The following is a 13,794-nucleotide window of genomic DNA, read 5'->3' on the forward strand; positions in this document are numbered from 1 at the left end:
AAAGGATCCTTATGTAATTCTTCTCCGCAAACGCTAGAGGGGAGGCAAAGAAGGAGAGAAGAAAAGAGTAGGGAACTCTTTTTCGCTCCGTCCCCACTCTCGGTTCAGTCTCTCTCTGTTGCCCGTCTCTTCTTTCCAGTTTCCCCTCTTCTCGAATAGAACCACAAGGTAGTCAGAGTAACCTTGCCTGAATTTTAATTGTTTTTGTTTTTTTCTAATCTTACCTCGGAATTCAAAGATTGTTAGTAGGGTGTGTTTCGATAAAAGTTGACTTGTAAAGACAGGTTTACACGAGGATACGGCAACAGTACTTACCGGAAGTAAAAAGAAAAAACGAAAACGGAATGAAGCGTTGGAAAGTGAGATGCAACGTTATTTTATTCTACAAGACTGATGGGTTGTAGCGTGAAACTCAACCACCGCCGTAAAATAACAGTTAAATAAATAGCCCTCAGTTAACTGCATTTAAGAAGACCATGACTTACAAAAACGAAAGAAAGGTGTTCTCTTAACACACTGTCCTTTATCGTCATTTCTTTTTTTCCAAAAACTGGACTGGAATTGTCATTGAGCCTTCGATTTTAAGAGTTTATGTTTACTTTGAGTCTGTATACTTTATCATGCAGAATGATGCCAGAGCGTGAAAGTGAGTAAAAGCGCTGAGTATTTCTTTGATATCGAAGACGTTCTTCCTTTCATTTTCCAAGTTCGCATTTAATGTTTCAGGCAGTAAAAGGATATTTTAAAGCACTTTCACTCCTTAACCAAGTCATGAGATTTCTAGTTATTTTGACTCTTAAACGGAACAGTCGACGAAATCGTACGATTTTACCACTCAAATGAAAGCGCTTTGACAAAACTCTTTGAGAAAGGCGCTACTACCTTTAGCCAGAACTAGCCGGCCAAACCAGTCTAGTTGTGGACCGGGGGAACTCCACTATTTATCAGGAAACCGGTCGTTTCGATACTAGACTACAAAACAGCTCGTATGTTTGCCTGGGTAAAGAACGTGCGAGAGCGGTCAAACGATAGGTCCGCGGGTGTGCGAGGCTCGCGCGCTTCACGCCTTTGCCAAAAGGCAAAAAAAAAGGAAAAAAAAACGGACTGTTCGGCAGTGTATTTCGATACGAACTCAAACAGTGAAACTGCACAACGATTTCGAACACTTAAAGTACAGTTTGCGCGTGAAAAGGAAAAATATATGGGGTGAATATTCCTCGTTCTTTAAGCCAGGTAGGTGAAACTATTTACACCTCGACCTAATCAACTTCCATCGAAACGACCGGTTAGCATTTATCAGGTCTGTCTAGACAGATCAGTCTTTTCCTAAATAGTGCGCTCAGCGGTGAGGGGTTTTAAGACAAAATTCTCGAAGACAAGGCTTTTTTTAAACTTATTTCAGTTTCAAAATGACCGGTACGGCTGGCGGCATGTCAGTTCCAACTTTTGGTCGGCGCTTTTAGATCCACTGGCGAGTCTCCCAAAATTTTAAGTTTTGTCAAGTTTAAGCTTAGAGTTCAACAAGGGGTAAACTTATTAGTTCTAGATCTTTGTTCTTATAATTTATTCGGTTTTCTTCGCATCATTATTGACCTCTTCTCCTTCTTCCTTCTTTTCAGTTTCCTTGTGATCTTTTTCCGGATTATCTTCATACCTGAGGAGAAAAAACGAGATTAGCCGCTTTTTCCAAAAACAGAGCTGAAAATCAGCGATACAAGGAACACATTTCTGCGGCTTTAAGGGTTCATCTCTTTAAATAAAAGAGAAGTGTAATCATTCACTTCATGATCTCTCAGGGTTGAAATGCAGTATCGAAGTGAGAAATTGGATTTAGACTGTTCACTATCAACAACATATCAGATAAAAGTTGCAAATATAAAAGAACCCAATATCCCGATATGCCGTAACATGGAAGTACTACAGAAGAAGTTTTGCACTAATGGACACTTGTTCAAGACCCAAAAGTTAGAAGTTAGACACTGTTTGTGTGTGTACTTACATGGTGCAATGTTGCTTATCTAGTGTAGTTAGTAGAGAAGCCTGGTTATGAAAAACGGCAAAAATCAAAGATGAAAACTATAGTGTTGCAGGTCTGGGGCTCCCAGAAGGGACACATTTTTGTTGTTGTTCAAAACTGTTTACTGAATAAATCAACGGCACGTTTCTGTTGGTCAGTTAGTTCAGAATGTTAGGAATGCTATTCACCATGGTGTACGGTCAAGTCTAGCAACATACCACAAAGGAGCTTCATAACTAATGCGCTTAAGAAACTACCATAAACTATCGCTTTTAAGCCCCCATAGGGCCAATCTAACTGTAAACAACAACAACAACATCAAAAATACATCCGAAAATTAGGCCGCCTAATGCTTGTATTGAAATGAATTTGATTTCTCATGACGTTTTGAAGCTTAATTAAAAACCAGGAAAAGCAAAACGTATTTTAATGACTTGTTTTGAAGCGCTCAATCTATTCCCGACCGGTTCTTAGCCGATCGGATATAAGTCCTCCAAAAACCCCTCACGAAGATGTATGAGCCCAGAGCTTATAGACGGCAGTTTATATTATGTCTGAAGAATGGATTTAAAGTACTTTCTAGCTTTAACTTACTTAAAGAGCTCCTTAAGCTCTCCTCTGATAAGAGCCAGTGTAATGGGAGTTCCCAGGCATGCAGGCACCAAATACAACAGGGCTGGTTGAGCAGCCTTGAAAGTGTGCATCACCAAAACAGTTACTACCAGGCCAACAAAATAGGCAATGAAACCAGAGTAGAAATACACTCGGCTTGTCTTGTCTTTCTTGCTACTGTCAACAAAGAAAACAGTAACTCAACAAGGGATTTCGCAATTACAGTTGAACTTGACAAAATAGGTTTTAAACAATACAATTTAGAAGTTTCAATCCTCATAAAACTGAGTGGGGATAAGTGTGAATACTATGCTATTGTAACCATAAAGACTCAAAGGCTGCAATACCAGTAGGAACTCAACTATGCAGTAATATGGCAATCCTAAGATGAGAAAACCATTAAAGATTTTTTTCAAAATATATTTGAGGTCCAAAACGACAGTTAAACTTAAAAACAGTGCTGATTGAAAAAATAGGAAAATCTCTTTACCTGTGGTCAAACCGTAACAGAAGTGCGATAAAAATTCCTACAGAGCATCAGAAACAAGTGTTAGTACTTATACACAATTTAATTAATTGCTTTCTTTTTATTACATTCCTAACAAAGGTGTACATTTTTGTAAATGTTCTGTTTCATAGCCTAAATTTAAAATTATTCATAGTAGAAAAAAATGTAGTTTAACCCGAGAATGGATTTTACCTACTAGGGCGTACATTGTACAAACTCTTTCCGTACATGAAAGAGCATTTCTCAAAATAATACTGAAAAGTAAGTTAACTTGTTGCTTCCTTTCTTTCTTTAATGCACGTTTTTCTTATTATTTCCAATTTCCACATATGTAGTTTACAGAACTATTATTTTTTTAGCTTATTATTTTGACTATAGCCTACGAACAGCAGACGCATTTCCGGTCGTCGTTTCTCTCCCTCCGAAAAATAGCGGAGGGAGAGAAGCGACAAATGGAAATGCGTCTGCTGTTCGCAGGCTATTTTGACTATGAAGCTAACTTAAATTATAGAATCGTAGCGAATATTTAAGTAATTTTTTAACAATATGTCATTTTATCATTGGTTTACAGTCTTATATTCCTTTAGTGTACAACCAGAAACTCATAAGGGGTTGAAAACCCCTTATGAGTTTCTGGTACAACTCAATATCGTGCATTACCATATCTAAGCACATTAAAAGAAAATGAAATGTGAACAAGTGATGGAATAGAACCATAAATTACATTGTAGTACTATACACATACAAATATTGACTTGAAAATAATCATATTCACCTGGTATAACAATGTCCCCAAGCCCCAACATAGCAAAGTTGGATGCAGCCAGCCCCTTCTCAAGAAGATCCATTGGAAAAATCACTAAAATGTTATAAGTGAAAACAATTACAGTCGACTCCCGGTAACTCGAACCCTCTATAACTCAAACCTCCCGCTAACTCGAAGCAATTTTCATTTCCCTTCAGAACATTTTCTATATAAATTTACCCTCGATAACTTGAACTCCCGATAACTCAACCTTTTTTCTGTTTCCCTTGAAGATTCGAATTATCAGGAGTCAACTGTAAGTCATTATGTGAAAAAATGTTATTAACAAGGTAAAGGTCCTTATTTCACATTGGTAAATAGAGAAGAGAAGTCATTACGTCATGTTGCCATGGTGGCAAAATTTTTGGATAACAACAAACCGCTACAGTCACTTAAAAGTCTATTAACATTATTTCAAACTTGACCGATCTTATTCAATTTCATTTAATTTGCCAAATCTTGGTGCAATTTCTTTGGGAGCGTATCTATTGTTATCTAAGTTTAGAAAAAGAAAGCAACAATTTTTGTGTTGTGTTCACCTACTCCATAACGCGGGCTCCCCTGTGAAATCAGGAAGTTTCATGATAATTATTGATATTTTCCCACATTTGTGAACCCGTAAAAAGGCTATATGAATACCAACTTTTTATGACGATTCAGGACAATCTGTTGAGTATAGCACATGACCCGAACGTGGCAGACAAGATACCTACACTTGATTGGTGCTTCAAAGGACTTGGCAACTGTAACCATAACATCTGTTCCAAAAACCTGAAATATGATATGAATCAAATAGAATTCAAATACAATAAAACAAGCCCAAAATTATCAGAATAAACAGAAAGAGACAAACTGTACTTGTAAACAGAACAGCTTATAAGTTAAAAGTTTAGGGTGTAGCAAAAAAGCCCCTTAGCAGTTCTGCAGTCTTGATAGCAGAATTATCTAATTATCGCACTATAAATGTAAATTATTACTATTATGATGATGATGATGATGATGATTATTATTATTAATTATTAAGTTATTGTTTTCGAGAATTTGCAAGTTACTAATTATTGTGATAAATGTCTTGAATAATGATGAGAAAAAAAAAAATAATGCAGCTTAGTGTATGCAACTAGCAGGCAGGAAATATAACACCTTGGAAATTCATTTGGTTCTTTTTTCCTTTTGTTTCCTACAAAAGAAGTTAGGGATCATGAACATAGTAACAGGGGAAACTTCCAGCCCCTGGCCCTGCCCTTAGTGACAGCCATGTACCAGGGAATGTTAGTAGCATAGTGTGATATTCTTAGCACATAATCATGTTAAAATAGTGCATTATCCATGGGTTAATGCAATTTATTACTAGCTTTATCTTAAATATGGCCATGTTCAGGATGTTTTCCCTTACTGTGCATAAAATGTTTTTTTTTAATCAGTTAAACAAAAAAGAGCTCTAACCGATGCATTTTGTGTTATGGGAGATCTACATGTACCTTGTATTCTGATGGGATTATGTCATACAGCTGCTGCATTCACTATTAACTAAAGGATATACAGTTTAAGGTACTTGCCCAAAAAATATCATAAACAAAGAGTCCTCCGAGAAGGATGCAGCCTGTTGAAACTGTGTTTAAATGAAGAAGCTCAACTCCATTGAGAGAAAATGCCAAACCAAATATGTTGTTGGCAATCCAATGCTAAAGAGGGAACAACAAATAGAGTGTTTTCACTCAAGTGGCCAGCATCTATGCAAATTTATTGGAACAAAAGAAAGCAGAAACTGTACATGTGTGTATAGTGTCCTCATTAGGTGTCTTACTCTATATGAGGAGCCTAAAAGAAACAACTGTTTACCTTCTTCCATAAATACCATATTCCAAATGCAGACGAAACACCAAGACAGAGCAAGTCTATCCTGTCAAACTCATAGTTAACCAGTTCTGAAATCAAAATTAATAGTATTAGTTCTGTAATCAGAATCACACTCTAAAATGAAAGAACACTTTTTCAAACCACAATGTACCAAAATTGATACCTGTTTTCTTATCACCTTTACCCTCGGTAAGATCAAGGGTGTATGTCTTGTTTGGAAATGCCGCTGGCAGAAGAAGTTCAACACTTGGTCTGAAATTTAGATGTCAAATTTTATTTATAAAGTACAGTGTTGTTCTACAGGTATTAGTTAAGGCTAAGAATGTGTTGTTACAAGTACATGCACAAAAAATAAATCAAGGTAGGTTACCACAAGTGTAGAGAAGGTGAATATCACCATTCCCCGGAACATTATCACCACAAAAACCACATCCCGGTACTACTCCAGCCTGAGAGAGATGTATAAAACTATAAAAAACCATTTACCTTAGCAAATGTGTCACTGCCAATACTCCAAGACCAAAGAAATAAACAGTAAGTAGAAGGTTGATGTATTCTTTGCTGAATAACTAATGGCAACAAAAGAAAAGAAAAGAAACTTAGAGGGAAGGGTAGTTATGGTTTTCAGCAATGTAGTTGTTATTTATTTTTTTACTTGATGCTAACTTAACTACCCAGGCCCAGTTGTTGGAACGCCAGTTCGCACTAACCCAGGCTTAAATCTTAACCCGGGTTTCTTTTTCTTTTTATCATAAGCACTCTCTTGGACAATTTTGTCTATTCTTTTTAGAATATCCAATCATCAAATTGTAGGCAAAGATCATCAAATTGTAGGCAAAGAGAATTAGACTGAATTTGCTTCTGAAGCTCTCATATCTGGGTCCAAATTTTGCACTAACCCTGGGTTATCTTAACCCAGCTTCAAACAACTTGGCCCAGTATTTAAACTCAGGTAACTAAGCAATTTGTTGCCATATTCTCTGCTTGTAGAAAAGGAACTGACGGTGATGATGAACTACATGTACGTGTATAATTATTGTCATGTTTGATGAATGCTACAAAAGATAGAGATTATCAGGAATCTATAATCTGTACAAGTCAACTTACTTTAAAAAAGATGTAAAGACCCAACAGGGTACAACTGGCAATAATGGGGAACATGGCAGCATCCTTTGAAGTCATACTTTCTGGTTTCTCTCCATTTTTCTGTGAAAGTGCACAATCCAAATTTTAAGCATTTACAGATTAAGTACATGTAGCATGTTATGGACATGACATATTCTATAGTTTTAGGTTACACTGTCTTAAAAGGCAGTAAAACAACCTCAACTGGGGCCACTCAACATGTAATCAGCTCACCACAGACATGATCAGAACGAAGGAGTCTGACCACGTCAGACGTGACATCTCTCCTGTGTGGTCCACAAGCCTATTTATGGCTGTTTTATGGGTTTTTATGTAGATGGTTTTCTCTCTATATAAAGGTTTACCAAGGTTGGGCACTCCAGCGAAGCAGCCCAACTGAACCACCGAAGGAAACCGGCTGTAAATTCGCTCCAACTGCTCCAATAGCCTCCAAATTCGGCCTAGGTAACACCTAGACGCCTTTGCACCGAGAACGAATCAAAGGTCGCAAATCTGTACCCAACCTTTCCCATCTGAAGCCATCGACAGAACCTTGGCTTGAACTCCGCATTACCGTTGAAAGACAGCAACATGGCCTGAGACTCAAATTACTCACACTCGGGGTGGGAGACAGTCTCTTGCTCCCGTTATTTTCTTTCTAGTTATAGAAACGATAGGTTTTTTCCCCATACAAATCCTTAGATTTCGAAAGTTACGCCAATGCTCATATTTTGAGCTTGGGCTACCTGTCATTAATATTGATGATATCGATTGATTTCTGATAACGACTGTCATTGATTAACTACGCTTGGCTCCTACCAGTTTATTGCCATGTTCTGTCCCACTTACTATAAGTTATTTGTTTCATTAGATTTTTCTAGGGAGTTTTTTTTACATAGAGCCAACCTACAAAGTTGTCTATAAATTTGTCTTAAGAGGGAAAATCCCCCATAGAATCAAATGAGAAAATAAAAGAAAAAACTGTTGGGGAATACGAAGAGAAATACACGTGTAAGCTTAATGTATTAAGCAAAACTTAAAGCGGATGAGAGCGAATTACTTTGAAAACCTTCAACTTCGCAGTGTCATTAAACTTAACTCAGTTCTATGATCAACACCGCCAATGGTTACAATACTCTCCTCAGTTTTCAAAAGGTCATGAACAAATGGGCCACAGACTTCGATACACGTAAGCTTTAAGCTTAATTTAAACGAAATTTAAATGATCTTAAGCTGAAAAAATAAGTTCAAGAAACGTTCCATTTGCAGTGAAATCAAACACCTTAGACGGCAGAAGTACTTTGAAAATAACTATATAAAATCCTGTCTAAAAACATCAGCTGTTGAAAAATCAATGAGAAAAATTCGTGATCAACTAACCTTCTGTTCGATCAGACACTTCACAGAGCGGAATGATCCGAAAAATATTGGTAAAAGCGCCATTAAAACCAAACTAGAATACGCCACAAACAATCCTTCAGGAGTTGCCGCTGCTCTGCCAGTTACATTTTTTGCAGTTTCGTTTACAGTAGCCGAGAGATTCGCCACTGTCTCATTCACAACTGATTCCGCCATCTTAACTGAAAGAGAGAGATCTTTTGTTTGAAGGCAACCGGCCATCCCATAGTTCCTATAGTGCGTGGTCGTCACCTGTTTCCTCTCCAATGATCGAAACACACGTCAACTTTACCGCCTCTTTACTTCCGTTTCAGCTGCGCTAAATTTGCAAAAATATATTCTGTAATCTGTTTAATATTTAGCTCTGCCCATTTGATTTTCTCGTCATATATATCGGCGGGGAGGGAAACCACGAATGGGACCACTCCGATCACAACCTTCTGGTATGGTGGTTAATATGCAACCCTGGCGTAATAAAATAATAATAGAGACCTTTAGATCCTAAGACGAGAACGACTACGAGTACGAGATTTTCTCAATACTACGTAGTGCTGGCGCGTGAACCAGCGTCATTTTGGCGGGAAAATGTGGTAGCCGTCGTCATTCTACTACGAGTTTTAGCGAGAATAGAGACCTTTAGATTCCAGGACGAGGACGACTTCGAGTACGAGATTTGACTTCACGTTTTTTCGCGTATTCTGAAATTATAGACTCCCCGGAAAGCTTCATTTTCCCATTTTTCACTAGAAATGTTAGCACTGTTACCTTTAGTAAAGGAGGTTACACCCTCTCGCGATCGCAAAATGATAAAACTTTTAACATTTGATAACTCGTTTGTGCCACTTCGACATTCTCGCTAAAACTCGTAGTAGAATGACGACGGCTACCACATTTTCCCGCCAAAATGACGCTGGTTCACGCGCCAGCACTACGTAGTATTGAGAAAATCTCGTACTCGTAGTCGTTCTCGTCTTAGGATCTAAAGGTCTCTAATGTCGAAGTGGCACAAACGAGTTATCAATGTTAAAAGTTTTATCATTTTGCGATCGCGAGAGGGTGTAACCTCCTTTACTAAAGGTAACAGTGCTAACATTTCTAGTGAAAAATGGGAAAATGAAGCTTTCCGGGGAGTCTATAATTTCAGAATACGCGAAAAAACGTGAAGTCAAATCTCGTACTCGAAGTCGTCCTCGTCCTGGAATCTAAAGGTCTCTATTTAATAAAAAAATTAGACATAGCAGTTACCTCACATAAGAAATGCCTTCATTATACATCCTAGAACTGGTGAAATATAGATAAAAATTTAACGCATGTAGAGGAAAGCGAGACCAAGAAGACATCTCCAGTACGAACATTGATGGGAGTGTGGCAATGCGCTCCCCTTCGGTACGAAGGTGCTTACTACAACTTTATGTGCCATTTTGAGGAGAGACAACCCTCGCCCTTCTATGTGCTTTCGACTTGTTGGCGATACTTTCACCTTTCAACAACAACAACGCAGCATGTTTAACTCTTGTCGCTTTAACTATACAAAATTGAAAGAAACAGTGATCGCTGACGTTGGAGATGATGCGACCGCTGACGAACGTTTTGACTGTCAGCCATGTAAACAACAATAGGGACTTTACGATCCAACGACGCGACGTCAACTATAGCCTGAATTTCATCCGATTACTTCGAATCATCATTACTCCCTCAACTAGAACGTCGCATAAAAAGTGAATTTGGATTCTTTCAGTCTTTATCGCAATTATTCCTACCCACTTTGTCAAATGTAGGCGAACCCGCCTGGAATTGAATTCCTAGGGACCATATCCAGGTTCAAAAAGAGAAATAATATTTCGTCGTTCCTGGTTTACGCGAAATAAGTCATTTTAACGTCGTAGTCGTGCAAAAACGGGCAAAGAAGTGTACAAAAAAGCGTGATGCACGTGCAAAGTTGTTGTTTTGCTTATAAAACCTATTTTTTGACATTCTCGTTGCTCCGCGTGCGCGTCCGCGTTGGATCTTAGGGCCTGTTTACATGGAGGTGGGGGACCACAGGTAGGTGAGGTAACATTTGGCGGGTCACCCCACCTGTCATGTAAACTTGATCAAATTAAAATAAGAGATTATATGGACAGGCGGGTTACCCCACCTAAGCGGGTTACCTCACCTCCCTGGGGTTCCCCACCTCCATGTAAACAGGCTCTTAAAAGTCCCTAATATTGTCAATCAGCGTGGCTAAGTGGGAGAGGGCTTACCAACCGTTAAAACAAGATAGCATCTTTGCAAAGACAATAAGAAATCCTGACTAATAATCGGAGAGAGAGTCCAAAATACGACGCGTATTTAAGTTTTTTTGACCAACTTCGTTCACTTTACAAACCTGTTTTGTGTTGAATTTTTACCTTTGCCTTTCTTCTTTATAAGGAGTTTTTTTGCTTTGTTTACCTACATCCTTTTGCATGAAATTGTGGCTGGCTAATGACCACTTGAATTCTTGCCATCCGAATTCAACCCTTTCCCGGCCAGATCCCTTTCAAACGTCTGACAAGCCTTGGACAGAGGCGAGCCAAATGGCCAAAGGGGAGCTGGGGGAAGGTGTTTTAATGTTTCTTTTCCAAAGCAGTTAACTGGCATCACAAAGCATCACAACGAAATTAGAAAAAAAAATTCTGCATGTTAGTAAAAACAAGAGAGAGACTCGTTGAATGTTCAGGTACTTTTAATTTTGATGGCATTTCTCCATTTAATAATTTTTGATGTACAATTTAAATCAATTGAACGAACACTATAATAGTTAGCTGGCTACTTATACACCAATCTATTAACCTTCGATAGCGTTTCAGTTGTTTTTTGCGAGTGCGAAAGTCGACCGAATCGCAAACTGGCCGCCGACTTTTTTGCTCCCAAGAAATGCCGATCGTAGATGAACAACCCTATCAGTTCCATCCACTGTAAACGAATAAATTAAGACTGTACAATACTAGGGGCGTTTACCATTTGTCAGAACTGGCTGTCCACACCAGATAAGTCGCAAGGAGAACTCTGGACTATCCGGCCAGATCACTTAATTCCTAAATAGTATGCAAGGCAGTTATGGGTTTCAGTGAAAATTTCGAGTAAACACTAATATTTCATAATAAAAATGACCAGCCGTCTGGCCGGCCAGTTCTGACTTTTGGAAAGCGCTCTAAGTTTCATTGATCTGTCTGAATAAATACTCAGTTTATATACATAGCAAAGTGTCATAACCCAAACAATTATGGGCTAGTATTGAATATTTTGTTATACCTCCTAATTACAACTCGAAAATGAAACCAATTAGTTGCTCTTAGCAAAGAGACGACGATGTCATCATTACTCGCAAGCGTCGGCGCCATTTAACCAGGGTTCATACAAAAAATTGCAACCATTTTTCTAGGACTTTTCAAGGACCACATTAGATTTTCAAGGACCATCTATTAGGAATATAATTTCACAGATATTTGTACAGAAATCCACATTCCCAGTCTATTCTAATAAGACTTTAAGGCTTGAACTGTTTGCTTCACCAACTTCTCTACATTTTCCAGTTCACTTGTCTAAAATTGATAGTTATAATATTGCATAAAACATAGAGCACTTAATGTAAATAACCTTTAAATTCTCTGAGCGATGATTTATATTCTGTCTTGGACCATCAAAAAGCATCAAAAAACTCTTTCCAGGCTAATACATTCAAAGTTGAAGAAAATTCAAGGACTTTTCAAGGACTGGGTACCAGAGGTTTTTTCTCGCGTGCGACGAGGAGCTTCGTCGGCCACAGGCCGAAGACACGAGCGGCGAAGCGACTTGACCGAAACCGGAAACCGCGCATGAAAAGCCTCTGGAACCCAGGGTAACGATAAGACTGTGTTAACGATAACCAGACCAGACATGAACCTGACTCTACGACCAGTCACGTTCATTTCTACATGGCTACAATCGTAAAAAAAAAAGAATCAAGGTCAAACGTAACCTGTGTTACTAAGTGATAAACGCAGTATAAAAACGCGTTAAAACCTGATTCACCTTTATACATAACGATATATAACTAAAATACGACAAAATAAAAATCAAGTTATATATACCTGCTGAACTTATGGTCTTGCTTGAAAGTATAAACAGTATACTTCCAACCGTTAGTTGCCAAGAAAATATACCAACAAGGCACGGGGCTAAGAATTCATTGGTCTTGCTAAACGTAAATAACGTTCTTAAAAAAATAAAATGAAATCACTTCCGTTCGCCAGAAGCGATGCCAAACACAGTCTCAAAGAAGCTTTTAATCCAATATCCAGACGAGTTTTCCAAATCAATTCTCGCTGTTTGCAGATCGGATTAAGCACTCCACTCATTTTCTATATAAACCAGAGTCCTCGTTATTTATATCATTGAGTCTGTAAAGTAGACCAAGATAAAGTAAAACCCGGCGACCAAGAACTTGGTTTTTGAGAACCTGTTTGAAACAGGTTATTATTATCTAAAATTTATAAAAAAAACATAAAATAATAATAATAATAATAATAATAATAATAATAATAATAATAATAATAATTCTGTACACTAAGGCAAAAGGACTTCAAAATTCATGTGGTCAGTGCTTCAGTCCTTATTCTCAGAGTCGTTTTTATGTATAAAATACTTATTTTGTATGCAGATTTTATATGACGAAAAAGCTGCATACCACCAAATACTCAAAGCTACCCCGCTTTTTTTTTCTCGCCAGAAAATAAGAACCTACCAAAGAGCTTAAATAGCCTAAAATTGTGCTATATGTTAGAACCTGTTTAGGCTAACTTGGAAAAATGCAAGTTCTTAGTCAGGGCTTTTACTGTAGTGCATTGCCACTCTCTTGACTCTATCCCTAATAAGGAAGTAGAAATTGCCGTTTTTCTTAACTCTGAGAATAGTCTCTGGTGATGGTAAAACGCTTTGCAGTGCTTTGCTGTAGTGGGCATACTTAGCGTTCAGGCGTTGACTTCAGTTATGTATTTGACCAGGGAAAAGTTATAAAATAAATTCATGGTTTGAAATCAGATTGGTTATAGCTGTATAGCCTTTTCTTACTGGAAAGAGGCTTGGGATGCTCGAATGAAAACTGCCTTGAAGGTCTAAAGCAATCATTTACTTTCACTGAGAGGATCAAACCGGATGAACTAAACCTATTACGTTAAGTACGTACGGAAGTAAACTGTCTCTAATTATCATCTCGTAAGATACGCCTCAGCTTATTTGCAAGCCAAGGCAATTTCTATATTTACAGAAAACGTTTTTTTTTTTTGTTTTTTCTCCTACATTTCACCAGAAATAAAAAATAATTCTCCAGAAAATCAGGTTTCATATTCGAGGTTGGCGGACGGAGAACATCTTAACTTGTAACCAGGCTCCAGCGGTTGGGAACAAAACAAGCGAGGCACGCCGAAAAAAAAGGGGCGGAGAGGGGAGGGGAGGGGAGGATTCAGC

The 13,794-nt window shown here is 38.1% G+C and overlaps 1 protein-coding gene across 1 annotated transcript; it reads right to left on the bottom strand.

Annotated features, from left to right (window-relative positions):
- Positions 1–360: 360 nt before the first annotated feature.
- Positions 361–8,548, bottom strand: LOC140951922 (minor histocompatibility antigen H13-like). Its single transcript, XM_073401298.1, has 11 exons — positions 8,308–8,548; positions 6,910–7,008; positions 6,289–6,371; positions 5,966–6,054; positions 5,785–5,870; positions 5,502–5,627; positions 4,656–4,713; positions 3,913–3,996; positions 3,120–3,156; positions 2,612–2,806; positions 361–1,654 (listed from the first exon to the last, which is right to left on the bottom strand). Exons 1-11 carry the CDS (start codon positions 8,545–8,547, stop codon positions 1,564–1,566), a joined length of 1,188 nt encoding a protein of 395 aa, XP_073257399.1. The 5' UTR covers position 8,548; the 3' UTR covers positions 361–1,563.
- Between the last annotated feature and the right edge of the window lie 5,246 nt (positions 8,549–13,794).

This window comes from Porites lutea, chromosome 11 (assembly GCF_958299795.1).
Source record: "Porites lutea chromosome 11, jaPorLute2.1, whole genome shotgun sequence".
Lineage (NCBI taxonomy): Eukaryota > Metazoa > Cnidaria > Anthozoa > Scleractinia > Poritidae > Porites > Porites lutea.